At 36.7% G+C, this 12,603-nt stretch overlaps 1 protein-coding gene across 1 annotated transcript in view; it reads right to left on the bottom strand.

The window, feature by feature from the left end:
• The window catches only part of LOC145978071 (CDK5 regulatory subunit-associated protein 3), a 46,993-nt gene extending 38,603 nt beyond the window's left edge, over positions 1-8,390 (bottom strand). The window contains exons 1-2 of the mRNA XM_083110485.1: positions 8,230-8,390; positions 1,681-1,855 (exon numbers count right to left, since the gene is read on the bottom strand). Coding sequence (XP_082966611.1) covers positions 1,681-1,855; positions 8,230-8,235 — 181 coding nt within the window. The 5' untranslated portion in view covers positions 8,236-8,390. The remainder of the gene's footprint in view (positions 1-1,680; positions 1,856-8,229) is intronic.
• Positions 8,391-12,603: the final 4,213 nt, after the last annotated feature.

Raw genomic sequence — 12,603 nt, forward strand, 5'->3', positions numbered from 1 at the left:
AAGGGACAGACATAGCCTATTCCTCACTATAAAATTATATTGGTAAAAGGTAAAAAAGGTAAAAGTGTTCCCCTGTGCTTAGCACCATGCCATGAAGGCGTATAGGGGTAACACCCCACACTTTCTTGATCCAGTCGTGAGTGGGGGTGATGTGATCAGCACCATGCCCCTGACCGCCTTTACCCCCCCAGGGTTTCCCCCAGGTACCCATGTTATTCGACCCTGGGTGAGCACCGCTTCCAACGTTAGAAAAGTTCCCGGATTTGAACCGGCCGGGGATCGAACCCGGGACCTTTAGCATGGTAGTCAGATGCGTTACAGTGCTTTTCAACAAAGTACCATTGTATGGGGGGGGGGAGGAAATTCTAACAGCATTAATCCTAACTTAACAAAAATGTAAAATTACTATCAGCTACAACATCATGACATGATCAACAGTACCCCATAAAACTTCCATTACTTTGCTACAACACATCACTGCGAGCTAGAAACATGAGAAAACATTCACATTAATCATCAAACTTTATTAGATTTTTTCCATTTTACATTGGTGTATGGAGGGTCACCACCATTAAAAATTTATGTAGATATATTGTTTCCTGCAATTTAAAAGATCATATACACAGATTATGTACTTCAAACGTTAATTTGCACTCATTTTGAAAGTATGAACTTCCACTCTGAGACAAAGGAAATACAATTATATCAAATGCTGAATGTTTCAAAATTGCAACAGTGGTCTATTACCTTGGCAAAAGTCAACAAATTACTACACCATGTCAAATATGCTAATGGAAGTTAAAATGCAGAAAAATCGTTCTGGAGAGATTTTGATGTTTTACGAAGTGAGAAACATATTTCAAGTTCTGGAAACCGCAAATAACAGAGATATTCTGTCCAAAAATGTGATGCACGAATGTTAAAATTGTCACATCACAGACCATTTTCAGCACTTTTAAAAGATAAATTTTAATTATACAAGCCAAACAACGAGTGGAAATTACAAAAACGTAATATTACTGCCACCATGAAACGTAACACTAAATTTACACACACACATATCTTGAAAATATAATAAATTTCATGCAACGTGGTTGCAGGGGCAACTGCGATATTGACTGCTACACTTCACACATTATGTTCTGGCTCATTAAACCTTGCTCATGCAACTCAGGAATATACACATCTGGCCCCCTTTTGGAAAATTTGAAAATTTGGAAGATGTGACAGCACTCTGACAACATATTTGCAAACATGGTTCCCGTCTCTACAATATGCACTCAACAGCTGATCTGAACTTATGTGATAAGTCACACCAGTAGATAGGGGTCTCCCTATTCACACCAAACTCAACCAATGACCCATTCTTCAACTTGTTACGTTACAATTACCACGTGTGAATGCAAAGAGATCCTAACCTAACCTAAAAAAGAATCCATTAATGATGTCATAACGTCACAAATTGTACCACACAAAATCTCAAATTTCTCACTTATCTCTGTGAGATAAAACAACTACAAAAGTTCATATGAAACACATTCTCCTCAACCCACTTAAAATTTTCAACTTTCTCGAGGTTGTACGGAGGGTTACCAACATCTGTAACAAAAGTCCTCACATAGAAGTTGGATCGAACTTACAAAAAACTCTGTACATACTTATTCAGTTATATTTACTTACATGAACCAGACAACAGCTGTGCAATACCCTCATGAACAGGCATATCTTGAATGGCATTGTTGATCTTCTCTCGAATTGTTAGGATCTTGGAATTCCATTCTCTGTTGCAATGACGACGACTAATAAGCCAATCCAGCAACTTATTTGTGTGGATATCTATAGGAATGTCTTGTTCCTACAAATGTAGAAGTAAATCTGCATTAGTATTTCAGTTTTATTCATACCGACCAGTTATTTCAAATTCACAATATCAGTTACTTTTATGAAGAAACAGAAGTTTTATTGATTACACATTATTTAATGTATGTAACCATGTGTGATCCAGTTTTATGAGGAGTTTTCATATTAATTGCAATAATGTGACACAATTGTGATCTCCTTTGGAGATCATGCAAAAATAATTTCACGAGGCATTCTCTCTTTTACAACTTTTATCATTTAGAATGTTCGGCAGCTAGGATCGATTGATTGATTGATTTAGTTTATGTTACTTCGCGTTTTGTGCCTCTTGGCTAATTTGCGAAGATAGTGATGAAATTGATGAATGGACATTCAAAAACAACCAAGCCCAAGTGGGATTTGAACCCGGGACCTTTGGCATTGCAGCACGATGTGGTAACCACTCGGCCACAGGGTTAGGCGGCAGCCAGGGTCGACTCCCGCCACTCCCTAGCTACCGCTCTGAACTTGACGAGATTAAGAAAAGCAGTCATTGCGAGCGAAGCGAGTCAGCAAATTTTATGAAATGTATTTTTATTTGCATAAAATTTGAAATCGAGGGGCATAATTGCCCCGCTGTGCCCACTGCAGGTGCTCTTGGCCATCAATGTTTGCCCCCTTGCCCTCCTTAGAACTGATTTCCATACAATGTTGGGGGACGGGCAATTGTGCCCACTGTGTTCGTGCCACTGACATGCACACACAAATATAGTAACAATATGAAGTGTCTGTGTGATTCCAATGTATCCAAACATTCTAATTTAATTCAATTAAACGGTATATTTAAAACATTTAATTTGAGGTCCTTAGTTTATATTTGCCATTTCACATACTCAGACTCGAAATACATCTACAAACACAAGTCACACAAATGTTTCGGTCTATATTCTAACTTGCGAAAAAATGTTAATTGTGAAAGAATTTCAAACTCGAATCTACCTAATGATCTTCAAGAAATCTTATCTTGCAATAATCTTTAGTCTGTCAAATTGCTCTTTAAAGGACAGTAACAAAGTAAACAGATTGAGAGAATTCTCTTTTATTTTTCATACATTATTTTCCTTCCTTGATAAAAATAAAAACTCAACTGTGAAAATCTCGCCTCAGGGCATTTATCAATATGTATAAATTCAATAGGATATGGATTAATAAAAGTTGCAATTTTTCATGTCTACGGAGAAAAATTCAAGCAGAATTCACGCATAATTCCCGGAGCCAATAATTCACGCAGTATTTCCGGTGAGTAGCCACCCTGTATTAGCATGAGAAATGAGAAACTTCATTTAAAGTGTGTTCCAATTTAATTATGCCACAATTAACGACATTTCAATAAAATGTACTCAATTCTCCTTTGCAATGCTTAAACATGCAAAAATTTATTGTATCAATTTATCATCACAGTTGAAGCTATGATGTGCAACTATGGTTTCCCCACATAGGAAGTGACTGATAACCAAAATGTTACCACATTTCAAAATTATAAGCTTTGTTCAGGTATACTGCATCAATCAATGTAAACGTTTTATCTAAACATTTCTGATACTTTTTCTTTGATATATATAACCTTTTGATGTGTGTTAAAAGTACATTTCTAGCATGATTTGAGGAAAATAGCCTGAAAAAAAAACACTATGGCATGTACTACATTCAATATTTTTAATATTACAAGTCTCTGCTAAGCCTTTCCTTTACAAGTTTTCCAAAAGATTTTGGCAATCGTAGAACCTCACAAGTATTCAAAACAATAATTTACAACATTTTATGAAAAAAACAAACACTTTTTGACTGGGTTTTTCTGGAAAAAAACTGGGCTGGGCCCACCTTAGTTGTGCCGCATATTCACTCATCTGGTGTATCTAATAACAGTGTCTCCCTCTCCGAGCATATAATACATTTGGAATAAAATTGGTTTATTTTTATTCGTTTATAATAGTTATTGAATAATAATATCCATGATAATAATAATTATTTAGGCAAACATAGAAAATTAAATTGGAAAAAAAAATGCTCACACATCATCTTGTAAAACTACCGCGTGGTTGCTACACTAACACTTATTAACCGATAAATGATAGTTTTTAGGCTAACATTGATCCACAAACCATTCACGGAAGGTTAGGTTAGGTTCAGTTAGGTTAGGCAAATATAGAAAATTAATTTGGAAAAAAAAAAAATGCTCACACGTCATCTTGTAAAACTACCGCATGGTTGCTACACTGACAGAGGGTTACATATTCGAACGCACAGAACATTTGATTCACATAGTCGACGGTAATGGTGGCACGAGCTATCGTGCAACGGAGATACATTAATGTCGAAAATAACATTATTTACCGGCCGAATAAGTTGCACGAATGGAAAAAAAACACTGTTCCCAGCTTCCAAAAGACCACAGGAACTCAATTCCGTAAGTACTTTCCCGTCATTTCTCCTGTAAGTTTGAAGAAATGTGTTTTCACTATATCTAACGGTTACCCATCAATTTTCTCTGTCATTATCATTGGGACAAACCCAAATATCCATGTCCGAAACTGGGAACCCTGGCATTGCAGCATGCTGTGCTAACCACTCCGCCACGGAGGTTGACTAAACCACCACAGCTATCAAGTATTAGTATAATATTGCAATGCGCAACACTGGGAACTGATCATAGATCTATTAACTGTTGCACCATCCAGCAAGAGTAGAATCAAACTATTGGTCAAGTTTTTCAGAACATAGTATTTTAGATAATTTAATCATTTGTCCCCCACTGTGGCTGTGCGGTCATGCTTTGGGCTCTGACTATGGGACGTGTGCAGGTTTGAGTCTCCTGAGATTTCGGCCTGTGTATGAGACTGGTGAATACTCACCATCATGATTAAAATGGGGAGCTACGAATGAGTAGCATCTCCTAATCACGAATCTGTTGTAAAAAACCGGGGGTCACGTCTGGAAATTTGAAGAAAAAAAAGCATTGATTTTTTTATATATATAGGAGGTGTATATGCATAGTTTTACGAACGAAAATGTAATCTCCTGTCATTGTTTCCAACCACACCGTTGTTTTACAAGAAAATGATTTATGATGTTCAATTTTAGTACAAACCCTATTTTTTCGATGAATTTAGGGGTGAAATGAGTGCCAATGGAACCTAACCTAACCACGTGTGAATAGTTGATGGGGCTACCCGTGGATGGTTTTGGGGGCTAACGAACAATGTTTCATCAAAATGTACAATTTCCAGACGTGATCCCCAGTTTTTTTACAACAGATTCGTGATTAGGAGGCCAAAATGGTAACACTTTACTATACCGGAGACGGATTTCTTTAAATTTACAGGAGAAAGTACTTACGTAAATAATTTTCTGTAGCATTGTTGATGTTCGGGAATGTAGTTTTGATCCATTTTAATGCGAATGCATGTGGTTTTCTATGAAAATCTATTTCCGACGCACTATTGCTGCTGCTGCCATTTGCTTTCTGCACATCGAGAAAAACCGATGTTGTCCGTATATGCTAAATTAAACGAAAGGAGTGCTAATGGAACCTAACCTAGTAGGCATACCTCGTCCCCGTGATGGTTCGTGGGGCTATCGTGAATATTTGGGCTAATGTCAATGGTTTTTGGGGCTGCCCGTGGATGGTTTGTGGGGCTAACATCAATGGTTTAATAATTACTCTTTATTTCAAAAATTCAACTTTTTTTGGTGAAAAAAAAATTCGTGAAATGTTATTAATTTATTTTTTAAATTTAGGTATTTTTCGTTAGAAATTCATTATTTCACCTGTTCCACAATGCAGAATAGTACGTTAGCAATGTAAAAAATTGCGAAATAAATCATTGATTGGTGTCTCCGGTATAGTAAAGTAGTACCGCCAAAATTACTAAGTATACCGAAAATTAAAAAAATTACACTTTCTCTATATTGTCAATTCTTACCAAACCCACAAAATGACAACCCTGATGAATATTCAAATATTTGGATGGAATATAGCCAGAGATACAGTTGACAGCATATGGATAATACAAAATTGAAACAAACAGCAAAAATAAAAATATCAGAGATTTATATAAAGGTGTAAATGAGTTTAGAAAGGGGTGGCAACCTAAAGTAAACTTGATAAAAGATAAAGACGGTGATTTTCTAGCTGACCCAAGCGATATTCTAAATAGATGGAAGAACTACTTTAATGACCTTTTAAATGTCCATATAGGAGATAAATCAGAAGTAAATGAAGTCCACACAGCAGAACCTTTAGTTCCAGAACCTAACTTGATTGAAGTTAAGGATGCTATTAAAAGGCTAAAGAATAACAAAGCACCTGGCATTGATTTAATACCAGCTGAGTTAATTAAATATGGTGGAAATTCATTAATATGTCAAATTCATAAATTAATTTGTTTAATATGGAATAAAGAAGAAATCCCTCAACAGTGGAAAGAATCCATAATTGTTCCTGTGTTTAAAAAAGGTGATAAAATGAACTGCAATAATTACCGTGGAATTTCTCTACTCTCAACAACATATAAAATATTATCTAACATTATTTTAACAAGACTAACCCCATATGCTAATGAAATTATAGGAGATTATCAATGTGGATTTAAACGTAACAGATCAACTAAAAAAAGGTAAAGTGTTCCCCTGTGCTTAGCACCACGCCATGAAGGCGTATAGGGGGTGTGGGGGTAACGCCCCACACTTCCTTGATCCGGTCGTGAGTGGGGGTGATGTGATCAGCATCACGCCCCTGACCGCCTTTACCCCCCAGGGTTTCCCCCAGGTACCCATGTTATTCGACGCTGGGTAGGCGCCGGGGCCGCTTCCACCGTTAGAAAAGTTCCCGGATTTGAACCGGCCGGGGATCGAACCCGGGACCTTTAGCATGGTAGTCAGACGCGTTACCGACTGAGCCACCGCGGCCAGTGTAACTACAGATCAAATTTTTCACATCAGACAGACACTTGAAAAAAAGTGGGAATATAAGCAAAATGTCCATCAGCTATTCATTGATTTCAAAAAAGCATATGATTCGGTCAAAAGAGATAAATTATATAATATATTAGTAGAGTTTGGAATACCTAAGAAGCTTGTTAGTATGATAAAAATATGCACCAGTGAAACAGAAAGTAAAATTCGTGTGGGTATTAATATGTCTGACAAATTTACAATTCATGATGGGTTAAAACAAGGAGATGCATTATCTCCATTGCTCTTTAATTTTGCCTTAGAATATGCTGTTAGGAAGGTAAAAGAAACTAAAGAAGGACTAAAATTAAATGGTGTGACTCAGTTGTTAGCATATGCAGATGATGTAGACTTACTGGGGGATGATGTGAATACAATTAAGAATAATGCTAAAATATTTTTCAAAACTGCTAAAGAGATAGGTTTGGAAGTTAACAAAGAGAAAACTAAATATATGCTTACAGGCCGAAACCAAGTGTTAGGTAATAATCAAAATCTAATTATTGATAACAACTCGTTTGAAACAGTTTCCAAATTCAAATACTTAGGAGTAATATTAAGAAATGAAAATTATATTAAAGAGGAAATAAAAAGTAGGCTTAATTCAGGAAATGCATGTTACTTCTCTCTTCATAAACTTTTGTCTTCTCGTTTAATATCTAAGAAACTAAAAGTTAAAATATACAAAACCGTAATTTTGCCTGTAGTATTATATGGATGTGAAACTTGGTCCCTTACATTGAAAGAGGAACATAAATTGAGAGTATTTGAAAATAAGATCCTTAGGAAAATCTTTGGACCTAAAAGGGATGAGGAGACAGGTGAGTGGAGGTTACATAATTTAGAACTACATAATTTGTATTCATGTCCAGATATTATTAGAATAATTAAATCAAGAAGACTTAGGTGGGCAGGCCATGTGGCACGAATGGGAGAGGAAAGAGGAGTTTACAGGATTCTTGTTGGAAAACCTAATGGTAAGAGACCTGTAGGAAGGCCAAGACGAAGATGGAGGGACAACGTTGAAATGGACCTAAGGGAAATTGGTAGGGATGGAAAAGAGTATATAGAACTTGCTCAAGATAGGGAAAGATGGAAGGCCTGTGTTGCTGCAGCCATGAACCTTCGGGTTTAGGAAGGCTAGGGAGTTAGTTAGCATATGGATAATTCAAATATCACTCACATAAAAATGTTTCGATATATATCCAAATTAAGGATATTTGCATTTGCAAGTTTTTCCTAAATGTTTGCTCATACGCCTACAATAATTCACATAGAATATAACAATTACATATCCTAAATGTAATATTACCAAGTATTATTATACTTTGTCAGCGAGATTTCTATCAACGATATCTGCTATAATACATACATTACCTGCATGTTTTATACTTTCAGCTACATCTACAGACATACATGGATTGCAATATCATATCATTAAGATTGGAATAAACAAATTTATGTCAATGATTTTCAATTTCACTCCATATGTTAAAAAAGATGCTTCCACCGCCACGCTTCGTTCGTTCGCTGATTCGCTCGTGTTTTGTTAGTTCTGACGTCACGATACGGTACGACACAAACGTTTGCAGAAAGCCATCCAGTGGCGTGCCCAACTTGCATTTTACCGCCCAATGAGATATTTCACGCACGTGTCAGCAGTAAGAATAAGCGTCAAATTTGCTCCCGCCGAGAGAAATGCAAGTTTATGATTAGTGGGAATGAATGTACAGGTAATTTAGAACCTGTTTCTTTAGAAAGCATTTAACGATATTATTTTAATGCTAACAGAACCTAACCTAACTACGAGAGCATTTAGGTTTATTATTAGAAGAATGCTAAGGGACCGAAACTTAAAACATTTTTGTGAAAGTAATCGCTACAACTTCACAGTATGTGTTACAGACGTAATTGCATACAAAGACCGAGTCTGCTGCCACGCGCATCTCTTTTGAGGTTCCAGCAGAAAGAAATCGTGGCAGCAGACACTACCACAAATGGACGAAAAGCAAATATTAAAATATAACCGGTGTGATATGAAAATTTTCCAGTGACTCATGTTGAAGTACTTTTTTTCTCCAGAGACAAAATTAGTAATCAGAGGAAGGAAATTCCCCTTATCCCAGAGTGCGAAATCCTGGGGAAAGAGAGCAGGGGGATTCTCCCCATCAACAATCTTGACCTCAAATATCCCCGCACCAAAGATTTCCCGGGGGTCACTTCTTATGTTCTTTACTAAGGATAATATCGAAAATACACACAAAATAGTGTGGTTGTGAGCACAGAATGCTTTCTCTCCCTCTCTCTTTCAAGAGATCATTAACATAACTACACTATAACAACATGCGTACAAGAAAAGTAAAACAAGAATGCAAGTCAAATATAATTATAAGTTCTAATTGATTTTGTAATTTATTGGCATCTTAAACAAGTTAGTAGAGAAATTAGTTTGCTACATTATAAATACATATATGTTACGCCTATATACGCTACTCGATGATTAGTTGTCACCGATTCCACACATGAGCCGAAATATCGATGCAGTGAGGGGACTCGATGCTACGTTCATATCGTAGACTAGAACAAAGTATGACGCCTTAGAACCCACGGCCAAGTGAAGTAACAACGAAGTAATCATAACAAATGTAATCATTGTTCAGGATTCGCATCTCGTTAACAATGCAAATGTATAAACTTGGATCGTTAACTTGAAAACCCAAGAACACATACATTCAAGTGGAAGTGGTAGTTATCGACTCTCTAGGTGTCTCATGTTTTATTCTCTGTAAGGCATAACTTCTTCGGCTTCCCGCGCATCGCTTCCACTATATAGACTTGAGCGGTGTTGCCAGTTTAAGCCTCGAAAGAAGCAGAACAGCTACACACACGTTTTACAATGCAAGTGCAAGTTCCCATTTTTTTTGGTTTTTTTTGTTGTTTTTTTTTTAAAAAAAATATTGACGGCGACAGGGGTGGGCACGGGTGGGCAAGCTCCCACCCAAAAAATCCTGTGCCCACCCGATTGCCCACCCAATCAAATTCACTACGTACATATACTTGGGGATATGTGAATGCTTCAATAAATAACTGTATTCTGGTGTTCATTATATGTATATTTTCCTCCTGAATATTATCTATACTAGAAACGTTCTTTACATCATCCAAGGCCTTCCCAGTGATGGAGTGGTAGTGTCGCCACCTTGTAATCAAGGGGTCCCGGGTTCGATTCCAAGTGGAGGCATATAGTGGTTCGGATCCCACTTTAAACTGTAGATCCAGTCCTGATTAGCCTTACTGTGCATGAAGTGGACTTAAAACATCAACTCAATCAATCAATTCAATCATCATCCCATAAAAAAGCTGACTTTGTCATTAGAAAGCAAAAGGAATTACTAGAGCTCTTCAAACAAAAAAAAACTGTGATCAATTGAATACTTCTATTACACAGGGCCGCATGGGTTCTGTTGTTTTTATAATTTTGGGTGTTTTACATGTATTTGAACTTGCTGATGCTGAAACTGGCATTAGTTTTTTCACATCACGCAAGAATTTTGTACAATTCACGATTTATATGTGTGGGTTGTGGTATGCACGTTTCAGTGCAATTGAAGTGATTGTCGTTAGATGTCACTGGTACGTTTCAAAATTATTCAACAAGTAATAATGACGAATAAGCTATAAATACAGAGAAGTTTTGTTTTATTTAAATTAATTAATATGTTTCTTGCCTAAATGCTGAAAATAATACTATGTTAAACATTTAAATTAATTTTATATGTAATTGTCAAAAGTCCTAATTTGCTTCCATGGTATGTAAGATACGTTGATCTCCTACATTAACATTTGGTTGTTCAGTGTGGTACATTACTGTGGTGTGGCCATGGCATCTCGTGGTTGTCTGAATAGCCCAGATATGTTTTTCTACATCTGCGGTGAATTTGTTCCCCGGGTACAGAGACAGGAAATTACAGATTTTGTAAGAAGAGCATATTATGCATACTTCAAAATGAAACTAGGAGATCAAGATAAATCGTGGGCCTCACACAAGGTATGTAGATCATGTGTGGAATCTTTACGAAACTGGATCACAGCAATGATTGTTACTTCTGTTCCTGTGAAATTGTAGGTCGAAATATTAGAAACAAGAAGAGGATAGTGTATCCCAATATTCCCTCTGCAATGTGACCTGTGTTGCACGGTCCAGACTTGCCTGTACCGACACCTCCATCAAGTCTTGAGTGTGTAAGTGATCCTGGTTCACTATGTGATTCAGTGGAAGGAAGTGAAATGGAAGATGACATTTATGACAGCCCTCACGGATCTCGTGACCCTATACCGTTCACTCAAAGCGAACTCAATGATTTAGTTAGAGACTTAAATTTGTCTAAAGAATCAGCTGAGCTTCTTGGTTCCAGATTTAACGAAAAGAACTTGCTGGCTTGTGGAACAACATTTTCCTGGTACAGACACCGAGAAAAAGAGTTTGTGCCTTATTTCCCGAAACAAGATTCTCTCGTGTTTTGTTGTGATGTGTCCGGTTTGCTGACTAAGTTAAATTTTCCTTGTCTTTCAACTGATTGGAGGCTATTCATTGACTCGAATAAAACAAGTTTAAAATTTGTTCTGTTACATAATGGAAATAAGTTCCCCTCAGTTCCTATTGCTCATTCTGTGTCACTGAAAGAAACCTGCAGCAATATGCAACTTCTTCTTAATAAAATTAAATATGAGGACCATGGTTGGTTGGTGTGTGGTGATCTTAAAGTTTTGAGCATTTTACTTGGACTACAATGTGGATATACGAAAATGCCATGTTACATATGTGAGTTTGGATAGTAGGGCACGAAATTACCACTAGGAAATAAAAGAATGGCCAATACGGAAAACGTTGAACCCGGGTTCAAACAACATCGTACAACAACATTTAGTCAGTCCTGAGAAAGTTGTACTTCCCCCTCTTCATATCAAATTAGGGCTGATTAAACAATTTGTGAAGGTACTTAACAAGGAAGGACAATGTTTCCAGTTCATATGCAACAAATTTCCATCCCTGTCGTACGGCAAAGTGAAAGAAGGTGTTTTTGTTGGACCAGACATTATGAAATTAATGAATGATAGAGACTTCGAGGAAACAATGACTGTACCTGAAAGAGATGCTTGGATAGCATTTAAAAGTGTAGTGTTGAACTTCTTGGGGAACCAAAAAGTCCTGATTACAGAGAAGTTGTTGAGAATATGTTAGTTAAATTTCAAGAGCTGGGTTGCAACATGAATCTCAAATTACATTTTTTTGCATTCACACCTTGATAACTTTCCACAAAATCTCGGTGAACTAAGTGAGGAACAAGGCGAACGGTTCCATCAGGACATGAGGGATATGGAGAAAAGGTATCAGGACATTGGAGTGTTAGCATGATGGCTGACTACTGTTGGGCATTGTACAGAGAAACGCCAGAAGAAAATCACAAGAAAGTTAGGAAAGCTTACAGAAGAAAGCGTGCTAAACTCGTTTTCTATATTATATGGGTCCTTTGTGTCTGTCTATATTCATTTTAAAATAAACATGTTGATGCGTTTAGTGTGATAAGCTACTTATTCTGATTGAAGAAAAGAAGAATTATAATAAAGCAGTATGCAATATTGGACAAAGCCCAAATTTTGAAATTTGATTTGTAAAAAATTCCTTGCGTGATAGAGAAAAACGAATTTCATATTCGTGATCAGCATGGCACAAATAATAAAGTTCACCTA

Source organism: Lepisma saccharinum, chromosome 24 (assembly GCF_977018435.1).
Source record: "Lepisma saccharinum chromosome 24, izLepSacc3.1, whole genome shotgun sequence".
NCBI lineage: Eukaryota > Metazoa > Arthropoda > Insecta > Zygentoma > Lepismatidae > Lepisma > Lepisma saccharinum.